This window comes from Trachemys scripta, chromosome 1 (assembly GCF_013100865.1).
Source record: "Trachemys scripta elegans isolate TJP31775 chromosome 1, CAS_Tse_1.0, whole genome shotgun sequence".
Lineage (NCBI taxonomy): Eukaryota > Metazoa > Chordata > Testudines > Emydidae > Trachemys > Trachemys scripta.
Genome location: NC_048298.1, coordinates 337,262,595 through 337,283,394, shown reverse-complemented (window position 1 = coordinate 337,283,394; position 20,800 = coordinate 337,262,595). Strand labels below are relative to the sequence as shown.

At 50.0% G+C, this 20,800-nt stretch overlaps 1 protein-coding gene across 7 annotated transcripts in view; it reads right to left on the bottom strand.

The window, feature by feature from the left end:
• The window catches only part of NUMA1 (nuclear mitotic apparatus protein 1), a 46,700-nt gene that overhangs the window by 19,817 nt on the left and 6,083 nt on the right, over positions 1 to 20,800 (bottom strand). For all 7 annotated transcript variants that reach the window (XM_034759240.1, XM_034759233.1, XM_034759238.1 and 4 more), the window contains exons 2-12: positions 17,436 to 17,508; positions 15,544 to 15,629; positions 11,289 to 11,368; positions 10,330 to 10,412; positions 9,743 to 9,823; positions 9,066 to 9,150; positions 7,795 to 7,924; positions 7,004 to 7,161; positions 5,194 to 5,311; positions 3,932 to 4,049; positions 178 to 318 (exon numbers count right to left, since the gene is read on the bottom strand). In XM_034759240.1, coding sequence (XP_034615131.1) covers positions 178 to 318; positions 3,932 to 4,049; positions 5,194 to 5,311; positions 7,004 to 7,161; positions 7,795 to 7,924; positions 9,066 to 9,150; positions 9,743 to 9,823; positions 10,330 to 10,412; positions 11,289 to 11,368; positions 15,544 to 15,629; positions 17,436 to 17,477 — 1,122 coding nt within the window. In that variant the 5' untranslated portion in view covers positions 17,478 to 17,508. The remainder of the gene's footprint in view (positions 1 to 177; positions 319 to 3,931; positions 4,050 to 5,193; positions 5,312 to 7,003; positions 7,162 to 7,794; positions 7,925 to 9,065; positions 9,151 to 9,742; positions 9,824 to 10,329; positions 10,413 to 11,288; positions 11,369 to 15,543; positions 15,630 to 17,435; positions 17,509 to 20,800) is intronic.

Here is a 20,800-nt window from a genome sequence, read left to right as displayed (position 1 = left end):
TATTACTGCTGATCCACACAAGGCACTCCTCCCTCAGAGACAGACAAGCTGCCTCCACACTACTCCTTAGCCCCGAGGATTGGTTCGGCGTGCTGGGTCCCGATCACCCACCCCGTAGGGCTTCTGACGTAGAGGAACTGCCTGGTTCTGTCGGGCGTACCGCACAACGTTCTCTACCTTCTCGTGGAGGGTGGTGTGGAGCTCGGTCTCCAGGTGGGCTTGTTTCTCCCCCGACTCCACCAGTGCCGCATTGTGTTCCTCGGAGAGCTCGTTCAAAGCCTCTTGCAGCTGCATCAAGTGGCTGGCGAACTCCCGCAGCTGGACCAAAATGAAAGACGCCCAAACACCGCCTGGTTATCAAGTGCACGCAGAGCAGATGTTCAGCTCAGCCTTCCTCGACACAAGAGCCACATACTCAGCAGCATGCAGGGGATTATTTCCCATCGTCTGCATGCCCCCTGGCACTGCTGTATCCGGCAGCCTTGCACACACACGGGTATTCTCTCAATCCCACCGGGAGGGAGAGTGTAGTAGTTGGATTTTATGTTTGTATTTTGTATAATTTAGAATGAAAAATAAAAAATACGGAGATAATAACGTAGCATGTATTAAAGGTATTGAGGTAGGATTTGATCAGATCCTGCCAGCCCCCCTTTTTGAATAGCAGAAAGGAGTGGCCTAAGGGCCCATTGGTAGAGATGCATCATGTGTGTCTGGACTGATTTCAAGGCAGTAACAGATCTTTGAGGGTCACCATTTTGTGGTAAGTTTAGCATTTTGAAGTCAGTAAAAGAATGCCGTGATTGTTTGCTTTTGCATTGCAACTTGATGTTCCGGTTCAAAATGCTCTGTGTAAATTAATTGTTGTGTGTGTGAATGAGGAATGGGTGTGTTAAAAAATAAGGGTGAAAGACATCGCTGAACCAGATGGTCTAGGAAGGAGCTGGAGACAGACGCAAGGGTGCCAGGAGGCTGCAACACGCCCCTATTGAAATGTCAGAGGAGGGCAGATTGAGGACTCTAAAAAAGGAGACAGGTACTTATCAACGGGGACAGGATATCTGTGATCAAAACCAGCCTGGGATAACTCCCTAAGGAACTTAATAAAAGAACACGATAAAGAATGAGAAGGACAATTTAAGAAAACAAGCACTCGTCAAACAATTGATTATAGCACGATGGTGCAAAACTCATTGGGCCCAATAAAGGAAAATCACTATATAAACAGGGTGCCTTGCTATGAAACTTTGGGTTCATCCTGCCAAGACTTCCCCGGAGCATCGTGTTGCGACTAACGGAACCAGGCTCCTCCCTACCCGTGATCAACCTAGCTAGCCACTAGATCAATCCAGATTCTGGACTGGTAACTATAACATCAACTGGCGGGACAGTGTGTGTGTGGTGTGATTGAATGCATAGGCTAATTGTATCTTCAATAAATGTGGCGTATTGCCTTTTCCCCTGAAAAAGATCCCATGTGCTTCTTATAACCATAACATTTTTGGTGGAGAATTGCGAAAGGGGGAAGACATGCACTGTGATTGTTGAAAATACTGCTAAATATTGCTAAAAGGTATACCATACGTAGAAAGGTTTCAGAGTGGTAGCTGTGTTAGTCTGTATCAGCAAAAAGTACGAGGAGTACTTGTGGCACCTTAGAGACTAACAAATTTAGTCCTAGACAAATTGGAGGATTGGGCCAAAAAAAATCTGATGAGGTTCAACAAGGACAAGTGCAGAGTCCTGCACTTAGGATGGAAGAATCCCATTCACTGTTACAGACTAGGGACCGAGTGGCTAGGCAGCAGTTCTGCAGAAAAGGACCTAGGGGTTACAGTGGATGAGAAGCTGGATATGAGTCGACAGTGTGCCCTTGTTGCCAAGAAGGCTAAAGGCATTTTAGGCTGTATAAGTAGGAGCATTGTCAGCAGATCGAGGGACGTGATCATTCCCCTCTATTTGGCATTGGTGAGGCCTCATCTGGAGTACTGTGTCCAGTTTTGGGCCCCACACTACAAGAAGGATGTGGAAAAATTGGAAAGAGTCCAGAGGAGGGCAACAAAAATCATTAGGGGGCTGGAGCACATAACTTATGAGGAGAGGCTGAGGGAACTGGGCTTGTTTAGTCTGCAGAGGAGAAGAATGCGGGGGGAGTTGATAGCTCCTTTCAACTACCTGAAAGGGGGTTCCAAAGAGGATGGATCTAGACTGTTCTCAGTGGTAACAAATGACAGAACAAGAAGTAATGGACTCAAGTTGCATTGTGGGAGGTTTAGGTTGGATATTAGGAAAAACTTTTTCACTAGGAGGGTGGTGAAGCACTGGAATGGGTTACCTAGGGAGGTGGTAGAATCTCCTTCCTTAGAGGTTTTTAAGGTCAGGCTTAACAAAGCCGTGGCTGGGATGATTTAGTGGGATTGGTCCTGCTTTGAGCAGGGGGTTGGACTAGACAACCTCCTGAGGTCCCTTCCAACCTTGTTCTATGATTCTATGATTTGAGCATTAGCCCACGAAAGCTTATGCTCAAATAAATGTGTTCGGTCTCTTAGGTGCCACAAGTACTCCTCGTTGTTTTTGCTCATACGTATAAAGTGATCGATCATTCAGGCGTGCACACCCCCGGTTGTAGAAGTGCCAGGTAATAGGGGAAGGATTAGAGTCCTCACTCTGACCCATCTGTCGGGAAAAACTACACAGATAAGATATATACAAACTGTCTAGGTATATACAGCCCCAGTCGTAGAGGTGCCAGGCCATAAGGGGGAGAATTAGAGTCCTCGGTTCTACCTGTCTGTCGGGAAAAAACTGCATAGGGGAATATACGCTCGGTCGTAGCAGGATCGAACCCAAAAGGAAGGGGCTTAGCATTTCCCCCTCCTGCTCTGTCAGGCAGAGTTTTTAGTGGGTATAGACTTTTGTGTTTTGTAAGTCCCAGCACGAGCATGGGCACAAAAAAGTAAAGGTAAAAGAAATTCATAAAGAAATATGTTTAGGCAAAAGGAGTCCCCTAAAAACAAAGTTCAAAAAGAGCAGAAAAAATTGCCATTCGTACAGGAAATTACTCCTTTTAAGACAATTTTGCAAAAAAGTTTGGGCGCAGCCCATGGACTGCACAAGCATTACCCGATGTCCACACTAGAGTGGAGTTGGAAGATAGATTGGCAAAATATCTGTTGGTCTACAGGCCATCGGCCCCGATAAAGAGAGACTTGGCTGCAATCTGGCTATTGTGGGAAGCACGCAATGAGGCATTCCTTCGCTTGGCTAGCTGCCAGGAGGAGAACGCCGCACTGCATGAGAAACTCCGTGTATCTGAACAAAAAATGAATAAATAAAAAATACTGGCCACTGGGGTCCAAAGGCAGTTAGACATTCTCAAAAAATACCCTAAAAGAAGTGAAAATAAAAGAAAGGGAATTAGCTAAACAAAAACAAAAAACAAGCGTAACGAGATCAGGGTTAGCCACAGTTTGCAGACCGGAATGGAGGTGCAGGGTAGTTTAAGTCACTCAGGAAGCGGGTGGCAGAGCTGGTAACTCGTGAATCCCAGTCCACGGCTTTACCATCACCAGACCCTTCTTCCTTCCCATCTCATCGCAACACCCGGCCCACGTTCTTCCCCGAAAGCATCATTCCGGAGGGGTCAGTTGAACGCAACCTATGCTGCCAACCCTTCCTTACTAACAGGAACGTTTTATAAAAAGGAGCTGAATGGCAAAGCGTCCAGTACCAGCAGATTCAAATGAAGGACGGCAAATTTACTCTCAGACATCACTGTCAGGGCAAAATCAGGCCAAAACACAGGCCTGGTATAAAACTAGCCATTATAAATGCAGCTACAGTACAGATGCAAAGCTGTTGCTGATGCTACTCCATGCTCTGACTGCAATGGTTTGTACCATTACCAGGTGGAAGAAGGGGTGCCCCGTACCTTGAATGAGAGGTCCCCGTTCTCCTCGGAGAGCTGGTTGATTTTTCGGTCCATCTGGCCTTTTTCAGTCTTCAGGTCCTGGCATTGCTTTAGAGCCTCGTGCAGACGCAGGATCAAGCTGTGGGAGAGGAGGTGGCATTACACTGTCTGCCTAGCAGAAGAGCGACTTGAGAGAGGAGCTGGGAAGCTGCTCTCAGACAGCGTCACTTAATCCGCCTGAGGATGCTGATGGGGAAACGAGGCACATCCCGTATTCTCTTGGCACCTCGATGTCACAATAAAAGGTCAGAGCCTGGTTTAGGACTCAGAGTTCCTGTCTCCCAGCCCCACAGCCAGACTATGCCCGGCCACCAAGTCTCGAATGGAGATTGACCTTTGCTTTGCCCCATGTTCAGACCTCCATGGAACGTATCATGTCTACTCTGAAGGGGAAGCTTAGAGGCTGCTGCAGGATTCCACCTTTCCAGGCTGAAGCAAGACAGATTTCTCCGTTACTTCCTCAGCCTAAATGTGCCATTGCAGAGTGAGCAGCTTCTGCCAGGACTTCAGAGACGAGGCAGCATGCCATGGAGTCTGGGAACACAGTCACTAGCCTTGTCTCCCTCTCTCTGGTCACCCTGGATGGATGATGCATACCCCGCAAAGGGAGAAGGTGCTGTTCATGGAACCGCGCATCACTCCCTAGAGCTAGAACTGGGGTAAGTCAACACCAATTTACGCCCGCTGAGGAGCTGCTGCACCATCTCTGAGGACCAGTTTTCTGGCAGGACAGGAAGACAACAGTAGTCTTGGAGTTTGGTGAGTACCCAGGTCCTCCCCACAGAGCCAGCGCAAGTCTGATTACAGCACATGTACGCGTGAGGGCTCACGAGCAGTCCAAGGAACAGAGACACTAAAACTACACAGTGACAGAGATCCACCTCCTCCCTGGTATCGGGGAGATTACAATAGAGCCCACAGACTCCAACAATATGGACTGCAGCCTCATATTATCTATCTATGGTACTTCTATGGACCTGCATTATCATAGAATCTCAGGGTTGGAAGGGACCTCAGGAGGTCATCTAGTCCAACCCCCTGCTCAAAGCAGGACCAATCCCCATAGCAGAGGATGCAGAGTAGGGCCTCAGGCGACGTTTTCTAATCACGCTTGGCCCATGCATTAGATAAATGATGGGTCACACCTATCTGAGGGACCCACAAGCCCTGGGCACCAGCCTACCAGGAGCCCTAGTAGAAAGACGCTGCTTCGGAGGCGTTACCTTTCGTTCTTTTCCCGCAGCTCTTCCAGCGGCTTTGGCTCCAGCTGATCAGCAGTCTGTCTCTCATTGAGAAGAGTCAGGCGGTCGATCCGTTGCTGCATCATAGTGATTTGAGTCTCTGGGGAAGTGGAAGAGAAGCCGCTGTTACTAGCCGGTTGGAAGCCTAAAGGACAAGCTGGACCTTAGTCCACTTCCTAATGGATGAGCATCCACGCCACAAACGCCGTCCCAGCCAGCACGGATCATACCGGGGGTGCCCCGAGCATGGCCTGCAGCTGCTGCTTGACTCCCAGACCCAGGAGGAGTTCGATTACTCGCATGGCTGTGCTGGAGCGAGTTTTTGTTGCTGGTAACGTAGCGGGGGGAACCACCATCATGCAGAGCCCACGTAGCCAACAGAGAAACCGCCAAGATATTGAGCTCATTGCAAATACAGACGGTGCAGCATCGCCTATTTGCTCCGGTCAGAGCTTGGAGGGGGGAACCCGCATGTGACCATTGGATCCCTTGGGATCGGGATTTTTACAGGGATCCCCTGGGTCAGATATATGCATAACAGTTCTCCAACGGGTGGCATGTGAGGTCTCTATGGAGGATATTTAAGGAGTTATGTATCTACACTGAAAAGTATGTTCTTAAAATCCTGGAGTTAAGGTAGGCCACCAGGAGGTGATAAACCTCAGACAGGTTTTTTTCAGCTAGGAGGCAACAGTTGCTTATCTCTGTCTCTGGCTATGTGCATATTGTATGTCTTACAATGGAGGCCTGTTTGCATACTAAGCCGAATACTGGTCTAAGGATTGCAAATCCTACAAGGAAAAAACCCAATCAGCGGGTGTCGGGCTGTTTGAGACTAAAGACAAAGGAACGTTAGGGTATATTGGGGGATGCAAGGAGACACAGGACTCTCTACCTAGGAGGCAAACTGTTCGTGTGTTTGCTTCATGAAAGGGGAGTCACAACCAGCCAGGCTGTACAACACTGCAAGGATTTGGGGATGAGCGATATTTTATTAACTATAAGGATATCCAGTTAATTAAGTCTACGCTCTACACTGCATGTTATGATTTATTTGATACGTAATCATTTGTTTCCAATACTTACTTGCTACTGGCTTGAATCTCCGTGCTTTGTTAAAACAAGTTTATATTCCATTTCACTGGAAATCGGTGTGTTACGTGGAGTGCTGATCGGAGGTGCACTTTGGAGGCAGCGAAACTGTAAATACTGCGAGTATCTAGTGGAACAGGGCTGGGGAAACGCTCAGAGGGCTCGAGTGTGCCTCTCGCTAACCTGCAAAGTGACAGCGGGGCCTGCAGTGCCTAGATAATGCTAGTGTTGCCTGTGGCCAGTTAAATTGAAAAGCTGACCCACAGACCGGCTTCCTCACACTAAGGGCAGGTGGTAGCAAGGTGCCTCGCAACACTGGGTACCCCCGGGAAGCGTCACACCACATCCGCTCCAAAACATGCCTGCTCCACTGGCCATACTGATTGTCTGCAAGGCAAGTTCAATGCAGTCCTTGGACTCCTGACAAACAGCCAGCACCACTGGGGGCCCTGCTCCTGAAACACAGCGCAGCCACCATGTACGGAAAGGGACTGGGTAGCCCTCTAGGGCTCCCTTCCAACACTGGAGAGCAGAGATGTCCAAGACTTTGCAAGCCTTCAGCCTCCAACCAGACTGACCCACTGCACCAACACCGTGGGCTTGGCGGTACTTGCAGCAGGAAGGGGGTGCGCCAATACACACTGTCAGCCAGAACCCCCCCCACCCCCCGACTCCCCCGATCACGCCGAGAGCTACTGACCCTTCTCTGTGATGAGTTTGCGGTTCTCTGTCAGTTCCAGCTCCAGCTCATCCCGGTTTTCCCTCTCGTCTGCCAGCTGCTTCTTCAGCCGTCTCAGTTGGAACTGCGGGGTCTGCATGATGTCGCCCATGGGGGAGGCGGGCGAGACAGGAAGGAAGCTGTAAAGAAAGCACCAGCCATACAACACCTGATACCACAGGCCAGAGAAGGTGGAGCAGTCACCTCACACTTACTCCTTAGCAGAATCTCAGACCTGTTATGGTAACAATGTCTATCGCAGTGACCACTTAGTACTGTACACCACTGTGAAAAGGAGGACCCTTACTTCAACCCCACTCACTGAACGGGGCTCAGGCCTAGGGGGGTGTGCAGAAATACCTTCCATTCCAGGACCAAGTCCCTTCAATCTCCCTTTATACTGCAGTCAGAGTCACCAGAGTGTGAGGAACTCTGATCTCTGCTGCTCTCCCAGCCTTTCACAAGATGCTGCCGGCTGGCCTTTGCCATGGGGACAGGCTGATCAGAATCTCAGAACTTGCTGCTTCAGGGGGATGCGCTTGGTTTCCTGGCGATCAGCGACAGGACACTGGGCTAAACGGACCAGTGGTTTGAGCTGATCTGGCAATGCCTGTGCTCCGGTACTGAACAGGAGAGGTTTGCAATAGGAAAGGCCCAACTCAGGAAGGAGTTTTTATCTGCCGAGCAGACACGCTGCCCTCGGGCCCCAGGACGCCGTTAAAGCTGGGCTGCCCCCCTGAAAGCCAGGATCCCCAGGAAGGCGGAGGACGTACTTGTTCATGCTGGATGAGGAGGCGATCTTCTGCAGCTCCAGGAAGCGCACCTCTCGCTTGTGCTGGCGGGAGAACACGGGAGACTGCTCCTCGGAGCTGGTGCTGGAGATGCTGGAGGATGAAAGCGGCACTGGGGAGAGCAAACGTGAGACCCTGAGTTGCCTGCTGTAGTGCCAGAGGGGACGGCTTCGAAGCATAAAGCCTCATGTTTGAAATATCTACATTTCTAGGAACCACAGGTCAGCCCATCCCTTCATCCTGTGGGGTATCCGGATAAGGCCTTAAAACCCTCCTCCCCAGGCGGTCTCTTGTCGCTCTACATGGGAACCCAAGAGTAAGGGGTTTACCCTGCCTGCTTTGGTGGCTGAGGCAAAACATCCCCTTCCCCCACTGCTGTGCTGCGGGCATCCCGCCTAGCTACCTCCCCAGAGGTGGCTGCCTTTTAGACGCACTGTAGGTTGTGCTGTTTGCCAAACGGTTGGGATCCACCAGAACGTGAGATGCCCGTGCAGAATAGCCTATTCTTTTCAGAGCCGGCCAGAGACCAAGCGCTTAGCTGTGTCAAGGATTTCTATATTGCCTGTTCTTGTGGCAGCCAGGAGCTCTGGTTTTGGGAATACAGACAGCGCCATTTTTCTGAAGATTTGGTAGCTGTGGCCTGCGCTGTTGCAGCACAAGGAAAGAGACTCTCCCCGAGAAGACAGGCCCCGTAGAAGCATTATACATCAGTGCAAGATCCCGGGGAAAGGAGCGGTCACTAGAACAGAGCGCATACATGGAGTCGTGCCTGTGCGTGGCAGACCCTGCCATCTGAGGGCTCCGTCTTGCATCACGGGCTTGCATCAGAACCATTTGGGGAAGTCTGCACTGCATCTACTTCTCTTTTGAACTGCAGCCGCTGGTTAGTTTCAGCGCTTCAGTTTTCATGCTGCTAGAAAACGTTTCCCTTACTGACTAGAAGCAACAGCATTAACATGGGGGGGTTACAGTAGTGGAGGACGGTGCCAAACGCTTGGGGCATTCAGGAACAGTTCTCACTGCTCTCATCATCCAGGCCAATCACTTTCTATTAACCTTCAGACTTAGTGAGGCTCTGGAGATATGCCAGCATGGTGTTGACATTACGTTCAACGACTACTGCCCCCTACCCAGGGCTTGGCTGCTTATTTAGCTTTGGTGCCAGCAGTGCATGCTATTTTGGGTTAGGTGACTCCATCCAAGCCAGCCTGAACGATTCATTGCTTTTAACCCTTCGTACACAAAGCACTCACCTTTCTTCTGCAGGAAGAGCTCCAGGTTCTCATTCAGGCTCTCTTCGTTGTCAAGCACGAACTTGAGGACCGTCGCCAGCTCAGCCTGGAACACAGACCCATCAGTGTTAACAGATATGCGGTGGCTGCAGCCCCTGTCCTCAAAAGGAGCAGCTGTTGCTTAGCGACGGTGCAAGCACTGGGAAGGCAGTTCAGTAGTTATGCCAGCTCCCCATACCCCAATCTGTCGGGCCGGGAAGGGGAAGTATTGGGGAGCTGACACCGTGACCCAGAAGTTAAAGCCTGGTCAAATCTGAGGGGGTCTTTCTCCATGCATTGAAACACAGAGTCCATATCCAAGTCTATCCACCAACAATAGGGGTTTGTGGATCCACTGGAAGGGGAGAAGGAGAAAGATGCCTCCTTGGAGACCATCCATCTCTACACCTTAGTGAAGCAGGTCATTATTAGCCCCATTTTCCAGATGATGGAACCAAGGTGAAGTGACTCACCCAAGGGCACACTGCAACTCAATGGCAGAGATGGGACTAGCACCCCAAGCCTTAGCCACAAGGCCAGCCCATTGCTTGGGCAGTGGCTGTAGGGAGAACCCAGCCGGGAACCGGATTGCAGCAGAGGAAGGGGGACGTCATGCTAAAGCCTACAGCAGGAGTCTGAATGCAGCTGGCGAGGGCTACCTGGATTTTGTATTCAAATTCGTTCCAGTCCCTGGAGCTTTTGGTGCTCATGGAGGCGTGGTACAGGAGCAGCATGGTCACCTGGAAACAGACACTGCAGCGTCACAAAGGCGAAACGCCTCACAATCACACATCCAAATGCAGAGTCACTCCACTATCCCAGCAGTGCTGCCTTGCTGCCTTTACCAGGCTGCCGGGAGAGATGTGTCTGGAGACACCAGAGAGATTCACCCCTTCGCTCGGGGGCATCTGGCAGGATCCCCTGCCCACAGTTCTCAATCCCGCTAAGATTCAGACCCCAAGCGCTCTTGAACAAGGGGCGGGTTGAGATGCCCTTCACAGAGTGGATCTGGGAGGGGAAGGAAGTGCTAAGCTGTTCCTCTCCAACCAGGAACTCCCCAGTGCACTGGAACCTCCACCTTGCACTCCGTACCCCTTGGAGTGCATACGTTCTTCAGGGGACTACGGGGTCCCTGTTAGGACCAAGTTTAGATAGGATGGCTGTGACACTGAAGATCCCATAAGACTTGCCATCCCCGGATAGGCCTGTCTTTACTGAGTGCTGGTCCAGGTGCAAAGACAGGTACCTTGGCCAGCTCCAGTTCCTCTCCCTCCAAGAGTTTCGGTATGGACACGGGGCTTTCCATGGTTGACTTGTGCTTGCAGTGCTCTGCAACGAGAATCCAGAGAGTTCTAAGCACACATCCTTGTGCTGACCCTTGGGAGATGGACTAGTCTGGACCTCGGGTCTCCTCCCTCATCTTCCGTGTCCAACGCCATTGTGGGCCAACCTCCCACCCCAGCCCCTACTCACCCACCATTAGAGTGAGGGGCCGTGTAAACAAGACACCACTGATCTGAAACCCCGGGAGAAGGGAATCTCTGCCTTCACTCCATAGGCACTAGGAAACATGGCAGCAGGCCCACTGACAGAGCCAGACCTCATATCTAGAGTAATGGTAACCCGGCCATCCCCTGCCAAAAATTCCTCTGCTTCACCCTTTAGTGTTCTTCCTGCAACCCACTCCTCCAATTAAACTCCCCCGCACCACCTTTGGGATCCCTCTGTTCCCTTTAGTCTTCTACCACCGGCTCCCTGCAAACCATCAACTCTCAGCTCAGTCCCCACGTCCCCTGGGGAGATTCAGCTCAGCAGCTAGCCAGCACAGGGTTTCCAGCTGGGTTTGGCTGAGGCACAAGGCGTCACTGACACGTCCTAAAGGTCCAGCCCCTCAGTGGCATTAGAACACCAAACATTAGCACCTTGTGTTTGGCACTGGCCATTGGAGCACACCATCACCCTCGCCTCTGGGAGCCTGCCCAGCAGGATGCCTCTAGGGTGTGCGTTTGCAGGTGCCCACGAGAAGTACTGCCGCTTGATGCCATGGATTCAGGGTAGCACTACTTACATCCAAGGGGCCTAGGCTACATTGATGACCCTGAGCCTGACCTATTCTACCTAGAACCACCTGGAATTAGGCCACAACCACTGGCGTGGAACATGCAGGGGAAGTGGTGAGCTCCGACACAGCTGCGAGATTCTTACTCTGTAGAAAGCTCCGGATGAACTCGATCCTCTCCGGCAAGGGCTGCTGCAGAACAGACCGTCCCTCCGCAGAGCCATGGCTGAAAGAGTGCACACGGGTTACTCCGATACTCAAGTGAGGCAGATGCTGCTTATACAGGGGGTGTTGCTTTAATACAGACAGGCTGGCTGCTATGCAGTAGACCACAGGCCTCGCCGGTTTCCTGTGTCAGCTCGAGTAACAAGCCCAGCCAAGATCGTGGAGTCCACCCACATCAAGCAGGTTACAGACCTGACAAGACTGGCTGGAGCCCCTGACCACCTCCATGAAACACAATCGCTTCTCGATCGCCACCCCAGATTCCAACTAGGTCCAACTGGTAAACGCAGACCCGCCCCTCCCTGTTTGGGCAGGAGCTTGACATTCACATGGTTTTGTTTATTTCCTTATTTGTGAACCAGCCGGACAGCACAGCTCTGGAAATTAATGTTACTGCGGTGGACTAGCCAGCAGAGGGAGCTCTCAAATATGTATTTCTCCACTAAATGAATGACGCAGTGGATTTAAAGAGTGCACCCCACCCCTACAGCTCTTTCTAACCTGGTGGGAAGCAGCTCGCCGATTAGAACCGTTTCCACACTAGATCCTATTGTGGAGCTGTGTGTAAAGTGCCTCTTGCTACCTGGAAAGCTTTGGAAGCGTCTCTATTTGTGGTACACAGCTCTGCTGGAATGGCTCCGAGCTTGTCACATGGGTCTGACCGTTCTGGTGCTTTAAAGGAGGTTTGTGTTAAGAACCCAAACATGAACAGATTACGGGCCAAATTTGGACATGGAAATGCACCTGCATAAACCAGTAGGAGCCAGTGGAGATGCACTCTTACACCAAGCCTGCATTCAGTCTTAGATAAAGTATCAGAGGGGTAGCCAGGTTAGTCTATAAGGTGCCACAGGACTCTCTCTCGCTTTTTACAGTCTTGGATAGTTGCATTTAAAAATTGCACCAAATTTTTAAGAAGGCGAATTGGGAGTTAACTGCCAAGGCCCAGTTCAAGATGCCACGTTTCCCCTACAAGAGTCGATTGCATTAGCTCATGCGCGAATTGCTCACATGTCTGCAACCCTTGCTAGTGTCAGGCTTGTCTGACATCCTCGGCCCTTGCAGGGGAAACCGGAGGTCCTTGAACTCAGTGGCTTGGCTGGTAGCGAAACAGAATGTTGAATGCTGATTTTGCATTTGGAATTTTGTAATCTGCATGTGGAGCATCAGCACTCCGGGATTTTCAAACCAGTCTCCTCATACTTCAGAGAGTTCCCCGGCAAATCGCCCCCCTTTATGATCCTGTACTACCGCCAAGCCCAGTCAGTACATACAGCCCATGCCACTTGCGCCGCTCCTTTGTTGATCTGAGTTAGAGATGAAGGAGATTAACCAGGGCTGACTAAATATATCCCTTGCAGGCAGCTCCTTCCTCCACACCCCCAACACAATCAGAGCCCAGCTCGAGAGCGGGCTCTCCTTACGCAGTACGAGAGATAATTATAGATCACAGGCTTCCACAAAGACTCCTGAAGGAAGGATTTGAAATGCAGTGCGATGTCTGAATGTGAATGAGTCTCACTGCACCCTCTCCTACCAGGGACTCCTTTTCTAGTTCAATAATCACATAGAACTAAATCCTGGCGCATGCTCAGTTCTACTATTTCAGCTTCCATTATGTTTGACACGATCACTCCAACTCGCAGCCAATAAACACTGCTCCCAAAAGAGCTACTCCTACAAACCCATTCCCCAGAGTAACACCACTTCCTCCCCCACAGGTCTCTGCACCCCTCACTTATGGAAATGAATACAGAGCCCTTTGCGATTGGGCGGGGGGGGGGGGGGAATTTCCTCAATCCTGCAGATACACAGAAGCAAACCTGGCATTCCCAGGGGGCAGCAAGGCAGGCACTGGGAGGAGGAGTCTGGCACTGTGCTGGAGAACTGCCTCACCACTGCCAGGGCTTCCCCAAGTTACTCCCTTCCAAGTAGCATTGACAGGGGAGCTCCCAGCCTTGGAACGGGTAAGTAAGGAGTGTCTATGGGACGCGGCACCTATTTACTGCACAGAGCTGTCCTGTGCGATTCCAGCATCACCAGTGACAATTTCAGCAAGGAGGAGGAGTTTAGCAGCTTTGACACCTGAAAGGTCTGAGGCCTTTTTCTGCAGCCACATTAGGACATCAGCAACCATCAGCTAAAAAGTAGAAAGTCACATCCTCACATTCCATCAAAACGATGTAATATTGGGCTGTTAAGAAGGCACTCCTGTCCTAATAATACCCACCATCGCCAGACAAAGAACCAGATCTTCAACTGTCTGGCAAGGAATCACTTATCAACAGTTGTGGTTGTGAAATGTGTACTTTATTGTTTTGCCTTTACGGTCCCTATTTCTCGCTTGTTTGTCTGGTTCTTTGATTGTTTGTCTGTTGCATAGCTAATTTTGCAAGATTTAAATCAACTAATGTGGTGGGGTATGACTGGGTAAAGAATTGTTTCGCAGTATCTTACGATTGGACAGAGAATGATGTTGTAGTACTTTGGTTAAGGTAGAGCGAAGTAGGACTCAAGTTTCACTATATAAACTGGGGTCCAAAAGGAAGTTCTTTGGGAACCAACTGCAGGACACAGCCCAAGATCAGAGCTGCCAGACCTCAACACCCTGCCAACCACATCATGCAGAAGCTGGAGGAGCCCCAGACAAGCTGATCCTAACTGGCCACCAGGAAAAGTTCAGCTGCCTTATTGGGAGTGGCGAGCACTGTATGCTTAGTGTGTGTATTCGGTCTTGGGAACTGCTAAGAATATTACTGGGTAAAGCTCTTTCACTAGCAAAAGGCCCTGCAAACCTGTAGAAGTTTAGGTCCTGACCCCTAGGAACTGGGTAAAGGGTTGGGGTGCCAAACTTCGCAGGCTTACGCCTGGAGCGCCCGGAAGGGTAAACGAAGAGTGTGCCCTTGTGGGGGAAACACTCCCATTAGCCCTTCAGAGCCAACAGCTACGGGAGGGTGAGCTGGACTCTATTGTGGATGGTGCATCATTAGAGGAGTTACCAGAGTTCCAACTGCAGGACCAAATTCTGTCCTTGGCTACACCTGCGCGGCCCTGACGAAGGCAACTGAGCTGCACAGGTGTCACTGTAGGCAGGATTTGGCCAGCAGAACCTAACTGCGGAGCAGTGTCTGAGAAAGAAAGGACCCTGCTTGATTCCCGGGGAGCATGCAGGGCTGCCAGTTAGAAAAGCCACCTTTGACTCTGTTTGCTGTGTCGGTCACAGGATATTAGAGAGACAAGGTGGAGATGGGGCTAATTATCTTGTATGAGACCAACTTCTATCGGTGAGAGAGACAAGCTTATACAGAGCTCCTCTTCAGGTCTGGGAAAGACACTCAGTGTCACGGCTAAATACAAGGGGGAACGGATTGTTAAGCATAAAGAGTTAACATGCCTTGCAAGAGATCATTCCAGGTGAAGTGGGCAGCTAACTCCCTCTGCAGTCTAGGGCAAAGGGGGGGTTAGTGGATTACGGGTTGTTGTAATGAGCCATAAATCCAGTGCCTTTATGGAGTCCATCATGTTTAGTGTCTAGCAAAGGTTGGAATTTAAGTTCCCAGGCTCGTCTGCTGAAGGTGTTGTGCAGGTTTCCCTTGAGGGAGGGCTAAGAAGTCGAACATGGAGTGATCATTTTGTGAAAAGCGTACACCAAGAGGATTGATGCTGAAGTACAAGGGGCACAGTCAGTACTGTGCGCCTCCACCCGCGTGTCATGCTGCTTCCCAGGACAGAACTGCAGTTTCACAGGGTTCGGCAGCACGGCGACAGACTCCATTTTAGAAGGGACTGGATTTGTAATAACCTAAGGAACCAAGGTGCAGGGGATTCAAACTCTCCCGCTGTGGGGGAGGTACTTCAGTGCTGGGGCAGCCGGAATTACAACCAGAAAAAACTACTGTGAATGAAAAGCAAACAGGCAGCAGAACGGGGGACTTGAGAGCATAGTGCACCAAGGAACCAGGGTAACAGCCACACCTTTCCCATCAGACCTCCAGGGGACTTCTCCCTAATGCTCCCCAGCTGAGAGGCCGGCTCGGGACCCACTGCCCTTTCCCATGGCAGATAGGCTCAGTGCTCAGATATTACGGTGATGGGTAACAGCCTAAAACCCTCTAATTCTTGGTTGGAGACCAGCAAGGCAGTTCGAAGGGAAACTCTGTAGTTGCTTCCACTCACACTTTGTCGATGATCTTGAGGAAGACACTGCAGTCCCGGAGCTGTGACAGATCACTCAGGGGATTGTCGACCTTCAGGCTGTTCACCTGGGGACAGGACAGGGCAGTCAAAAACTAGGAACCCGCTAGCAAGCACATGTCGCCCAGCTCTGCCAGTAACTGACTGGGTGACCTTGGCCTTGAAAGCTTAGATTCTAGGGCAGGAGCTGGTCCAATTCAAGCCCTGAAGCTGGATGTCCAATACGACTCCTGCGCTCTGTGACAAGACAGTCACACAGCCAAAGACAAGACACTAACATGGGCCTCATTCATAATACGTTTCCCCAGAGATGCTCAGAGGCAGCATAAAGTTTGCCAAGGACATTCTGCCTCATTTACAACTAGACTGACCGGACAGAGTCGTGTCAGTTGCACAGTAAAAAACCCCAGAGCAAGTCCCTGCTGGCCTCCCGCTGTGCTTTAGCCACGTGGCCCCTGCACTGGTTTCAGGGCACGTTTCCAAGGCGGGACTCACTGGGCCCAGTGTTTCCAGTTACAGTAACTCCTCACTGAACGTCGTCCCGGTTAACGGTGTCACGTTGCTGATCAATTAGAGAACATGCTCGTTTAAAGCTGCGCAAAGCTCCCTTATAACATTGTTTGGCAGCCACCTGCTTTGTCCACTGCTTGCAGGAAGAGCGGCCCATTGGAGTGAGCTGGTGGGGGCTTGGAACCAGGGTGGGCCAGCAGCCCCCCATCAGCTCCCTTCAGTTCCCTGTATGGCAGTCGCCCAGTAGGCTACCAATTGCCAGCAGTTCAGCTGTCCCTCCCCCCACTGCTGTGTGCTGCTCCTGCCCTCTGCCTTGGAACTGCTCCCAGGAGCCTCCTGCTAGCTGTGGGGGGGAGAGGGGGAAAAGGGGGGGCTAATGTCAGGGTGTTCCCCTGCCCCTTTACCCCATCTCCACAGAGCGGGTGGGGGGAGGGGAGAACACACACATGATACAACACGTCTCAGTTCGGAGGGAACCTGCTGGCAGCAGCTGCTGTCTCAACTTGCTCATCTACTTAAAAAGGCAATGTACTTAGAGTGTGGTCAGCGTACTTAAATTGGCAATGGAGCTCTCTGTGTCACTCACACATACTGTGTGTGTGTGTCCGTCTTTCCCCACTATGCTGTCTCCCCCTCCCTCCATTCGTGCTGCCTTGTAGAGTGCGAAGCTACATTAACAACGTGTTAACCCTTGAGGGCTCAGCCGAGTGCTAGTTCATCATTTAGCAGTAAGGCATTCCCTGGGAAATATCCCACCCTCTGACTCCACCACCTCAACCAAGCTTCACAATCATCATTGCTGTGGACAGTATTAAATTGTTTGTTGAAAACTTATAGAGAGTGTGTGTGACACACACACACACACACACAGATTTGTCCAGCAAAAAAAATGTCCCTGGAACCTCACACACACACCCCATTTACATTAATTCTTATGGGGAAACTGAATTTGCTTCACATCGTTTTGTTTAAAAGTCGCATTTTTCAGGAACAGGACTACAACGTTAAGCGAGGAGTTACTGTACTCATTAACAGGAATTGTGAGCAAACGCCCTCCCTCCCCCGCCCCCACTGCCTGGTCAAATCTGTAGAACTCAGAGCCTTACAGAGAGCAGCCCAGAAGGTTACAACACAAGGCACGAAGGCTCCAGACCCACCAGTGCCCATCCAACTGCATTCACTCGAATGGTTGATCCCTGTTCAGTGCTGCAGAGGTTCCCCACCCCACTGCTCCCTACCCACATCCCCAGGGAGAAGTGCATGCTCAAAGAAGCAGGAGCAATTAAGAAGGCCTTGCACCAAGGGGAGAAGAGCCTATCCACTCATACTACAAGGCAGGCAGAAGTAAGGCATGAACACTTTACCCAGGCCAGGAGAGCACTGGCCCTCGTAGCGTGAAGAGACATCTTTGTGACGCTGCCAGGTTACCCTCCAAACCTAAAAGGGACAAGAAAAAAGAAGTAGTTAAAGCCTGAATGGAACATGCAGATTCATGCACAACGAGCACCCAACATTGATTCGGGTAAGAGAGGAACTAATGAAAGGCTTTTATAGCCCCTTTCCTCTGAGTATCTCAGCACATTTTACAGAAGTAGTAAGACAGCATCTCAATTCACTGGCAGGAAGACAGAGGTTAAGCGGCTCTGCTGTGGTAGAGCCAAATACATCCCAGGTCTCCTGGCTTAGAATCGTAGAATATCAGAGTTGGAAGGGACCTCAGGAGATCATCTAGTCCAACCCCCTGCTCAAAGCAGGACCAATCCCCAACTAAATCCCCAAATCCCTAAATGGCCCCCTCAAGGATTGAACTCACAACCCTGGGTTTAGCAGGCCAATGCTCAAACCACTGAGCTATCCCTCCCAGACCCCTGCTACTGTGTATTGCCAGATATTTATTTAGCACCTTTCATCCTGAAAAATCTCAAAGTTCCTTATGAACTAGTCCGGGGGATCACTTTATCCAGCCTACAAGTGCAGCCACCTCTGGGGTAGAACAGATGCATTTCTGCCACACACAACGATGTTACAACTGTTTAGGAGGAGTAGCAAAGAATGCCACATCCACCTGAATGCACAGTGAAGTAGTAGTCTGAGGACCTAAGTCTCCAAGTCGAAACACTGCTCAGATACCAATTAAAAAATGCCTTGGACCTATGTTGTCTAAGAGAGGTCAGGGCCTGAAGTTTACGTCTCAGCTGAAAGCCATTCAAAGTTCTACAGTGTGTTTATGTCACTTCCCCAAGCTGTTCTCTCTGTGGCATAATCAATTTTATTACAGTAATGTCTAGATACTGACCAATATCAGAGTCCCATCGTGCTGGGCGCTGGATAGTCTTTTCCAGGTATAAGAACAACTCTTTGTTCTTACTGGGGAAAATTACAGCAAAATGGAGTCTGGAGTCACCTGGGCAAGTCCCTGCATACTTTGAGTTACAAGGTGTATCTGCCTTCTCTCAATGGATCCATTGTATAGCTGATGGTCCTTAATGGGCCATCAAGCAGGCTAGTCGGAGCTGACACCAACTTGTCTGGGGTGTCACCCAGAAGCATAGCATAATTTTGCAATACAGACAGTATAGAGCCAATACTTATAAAACTTTAAATACAAAAAATGATATATGCACACAGACAGCATAATCATAACCAGCCAACCATAACCTTGTCTTAGACACCTCCTTTGACCCCCTTTATACAAGATTTGGTGCCACTACAGGACCTTGGTTGCAACCATGTTCTATATGGTCCCAGATTATGTCAATAACGTCAGAGCACATTAATCTTTGTTGGGCATTGTAAGTTATGCAGAGAGCTGGGGTTCTAGGTTAAAGGTGTCTCCCCACTGTTGATGTGGGGAGCAGGTGGTGAATGCCACGGTGATGGGGAGACGAGAGAGATTTACTCGGCGCTCTATCAGCCAGATCCAGCCCTGCTGTAAGCACGAATTGGAGTTACAGTAGGCCTGGATTTAACCCTCCATATCCATTTACAGAATCAGGTTCCAAACTAGCCACCAGTTAAGATTTAGCAGCCATTTGCGGGGTCTCCTCCTTCCCCACAGCATTTGGTGCCACCTCCTCTGGCTCTTGTGGGGGGGGGAGCACCGGGGTTCCAAACAAGGAACTAATCTCCTCGGGGCTGTGGGATCTTCTGCTAAGATAACTTTGTCCTCACCCACAACTATTTCACATTTGGGGACAACATATACCTTCAAGTCAGTGGCACTGCTATGGGTATCCACATGGCCCCACAGTATGCCAACATTTTTATGGCTGACTTAAAACAACGCTTCCTTAGCTCTCGTACCCTAACGCCCCTACTCTACTTGCGCTACATTGATGACATCTTCATCATATGGACCCATGGAAAAGAAGCCCTTGAGGAATTCCACTATGATTTCAATAATTTCCATCCCACCATCAACCTCAGCTTAGATCAATCCACAAAAGTGGTCCATTTCCTGGACACTACTGTGCTAATAAGCGATGGTCACATAAACACCACCCTATACCGGAAACCTACTGACCGCTATACTTACCTACATGCCTCCAGCTTCCATCCAGGAGGCACCACATGATCCATTCTCTACAGCCAAGCTCTAAGATATAACCGCATTTGCTCCAATCCCTCAGACAGAGACAAGCACCTACAAGATCTCTATCAAGATTCTTAAAACTACAGTAACCACCTGCTGAAGTGAAAAAACAGATTGACCGAGCCAGACTAATACCCAGAAGTCACCTCCTACAAGACAGGCCCAACAAAGAAAATAACAGAACACCACTAGCTGTCACCTTCAGCCCCCAACTAAAACCTCTCCAGTGCATCATCAGAGATCTACAACCTATCCTGAAAGATGATCCTTTACTCTCACAGATCTTGGGAGACAGACCTGTCCTCGCTTACAGACAGCCCCCCAACTAATGTGATATATGCCATCATGTGCCAGCAATGCCCCTCTGCCATGTACACTGGCCAAACCGGACAGTCTCTACACAAAAGAATAAATGGACACAAATCTGACATCAGGAATCATAACATTCAAAAACCAGTAGGAGAACACTTTAACCTGTCTGGTCACTCAATGACAGACCTGCGGGTGGCAATTTTGCAACAGAAAAGCTTCAAAAACAGACTCCAACGAGAAACTGCTGAACTTGAATTGATATGCAAACTAGATACAATCAACTTAGGCTTGAACAGAGACTGGGAATGGCTGAGCCATTACAAACATTGAATCTATCTCCCCTTGTAAGTATTCTCACACTTCTTGTCAAACTGTCTGTACTGGGCTAGCTTGATTATCACTTCAAAAGTTTTTTCTCTTACTTAATTGGCCTCTCAGAGTTGGTAAGACAACTCCCACCTGTTCATGCTCTCCGTGTGTGTGCGCGAGGATATATATATATCCTCAATAGATGTTCCATTCTATGCATCTGAAGAAGTGGGCTGTAGCCCACAAAAGCTTATGCTCAAATAAATGTGTTAGTCTCTAAGGTGCACAAGTACTCCTGCTCTTTTTGCGGCTACAGACTAACCCGGCTACTTTGAAATCTGTTAAGGGACAAGCACTATGGTAGGGGCAGGAGTCGTCAAATTATAACACAGTCCGAGGGACCACAAGCAGGGCTGCCCTGGATCCCCCCAGGGACTTCCCTTTGTATGGCCCGAGACTAGCGGAGAAGCGTCATTACCACATCTTGGACAAGTCCAAACACTGCAGTATTTCAGT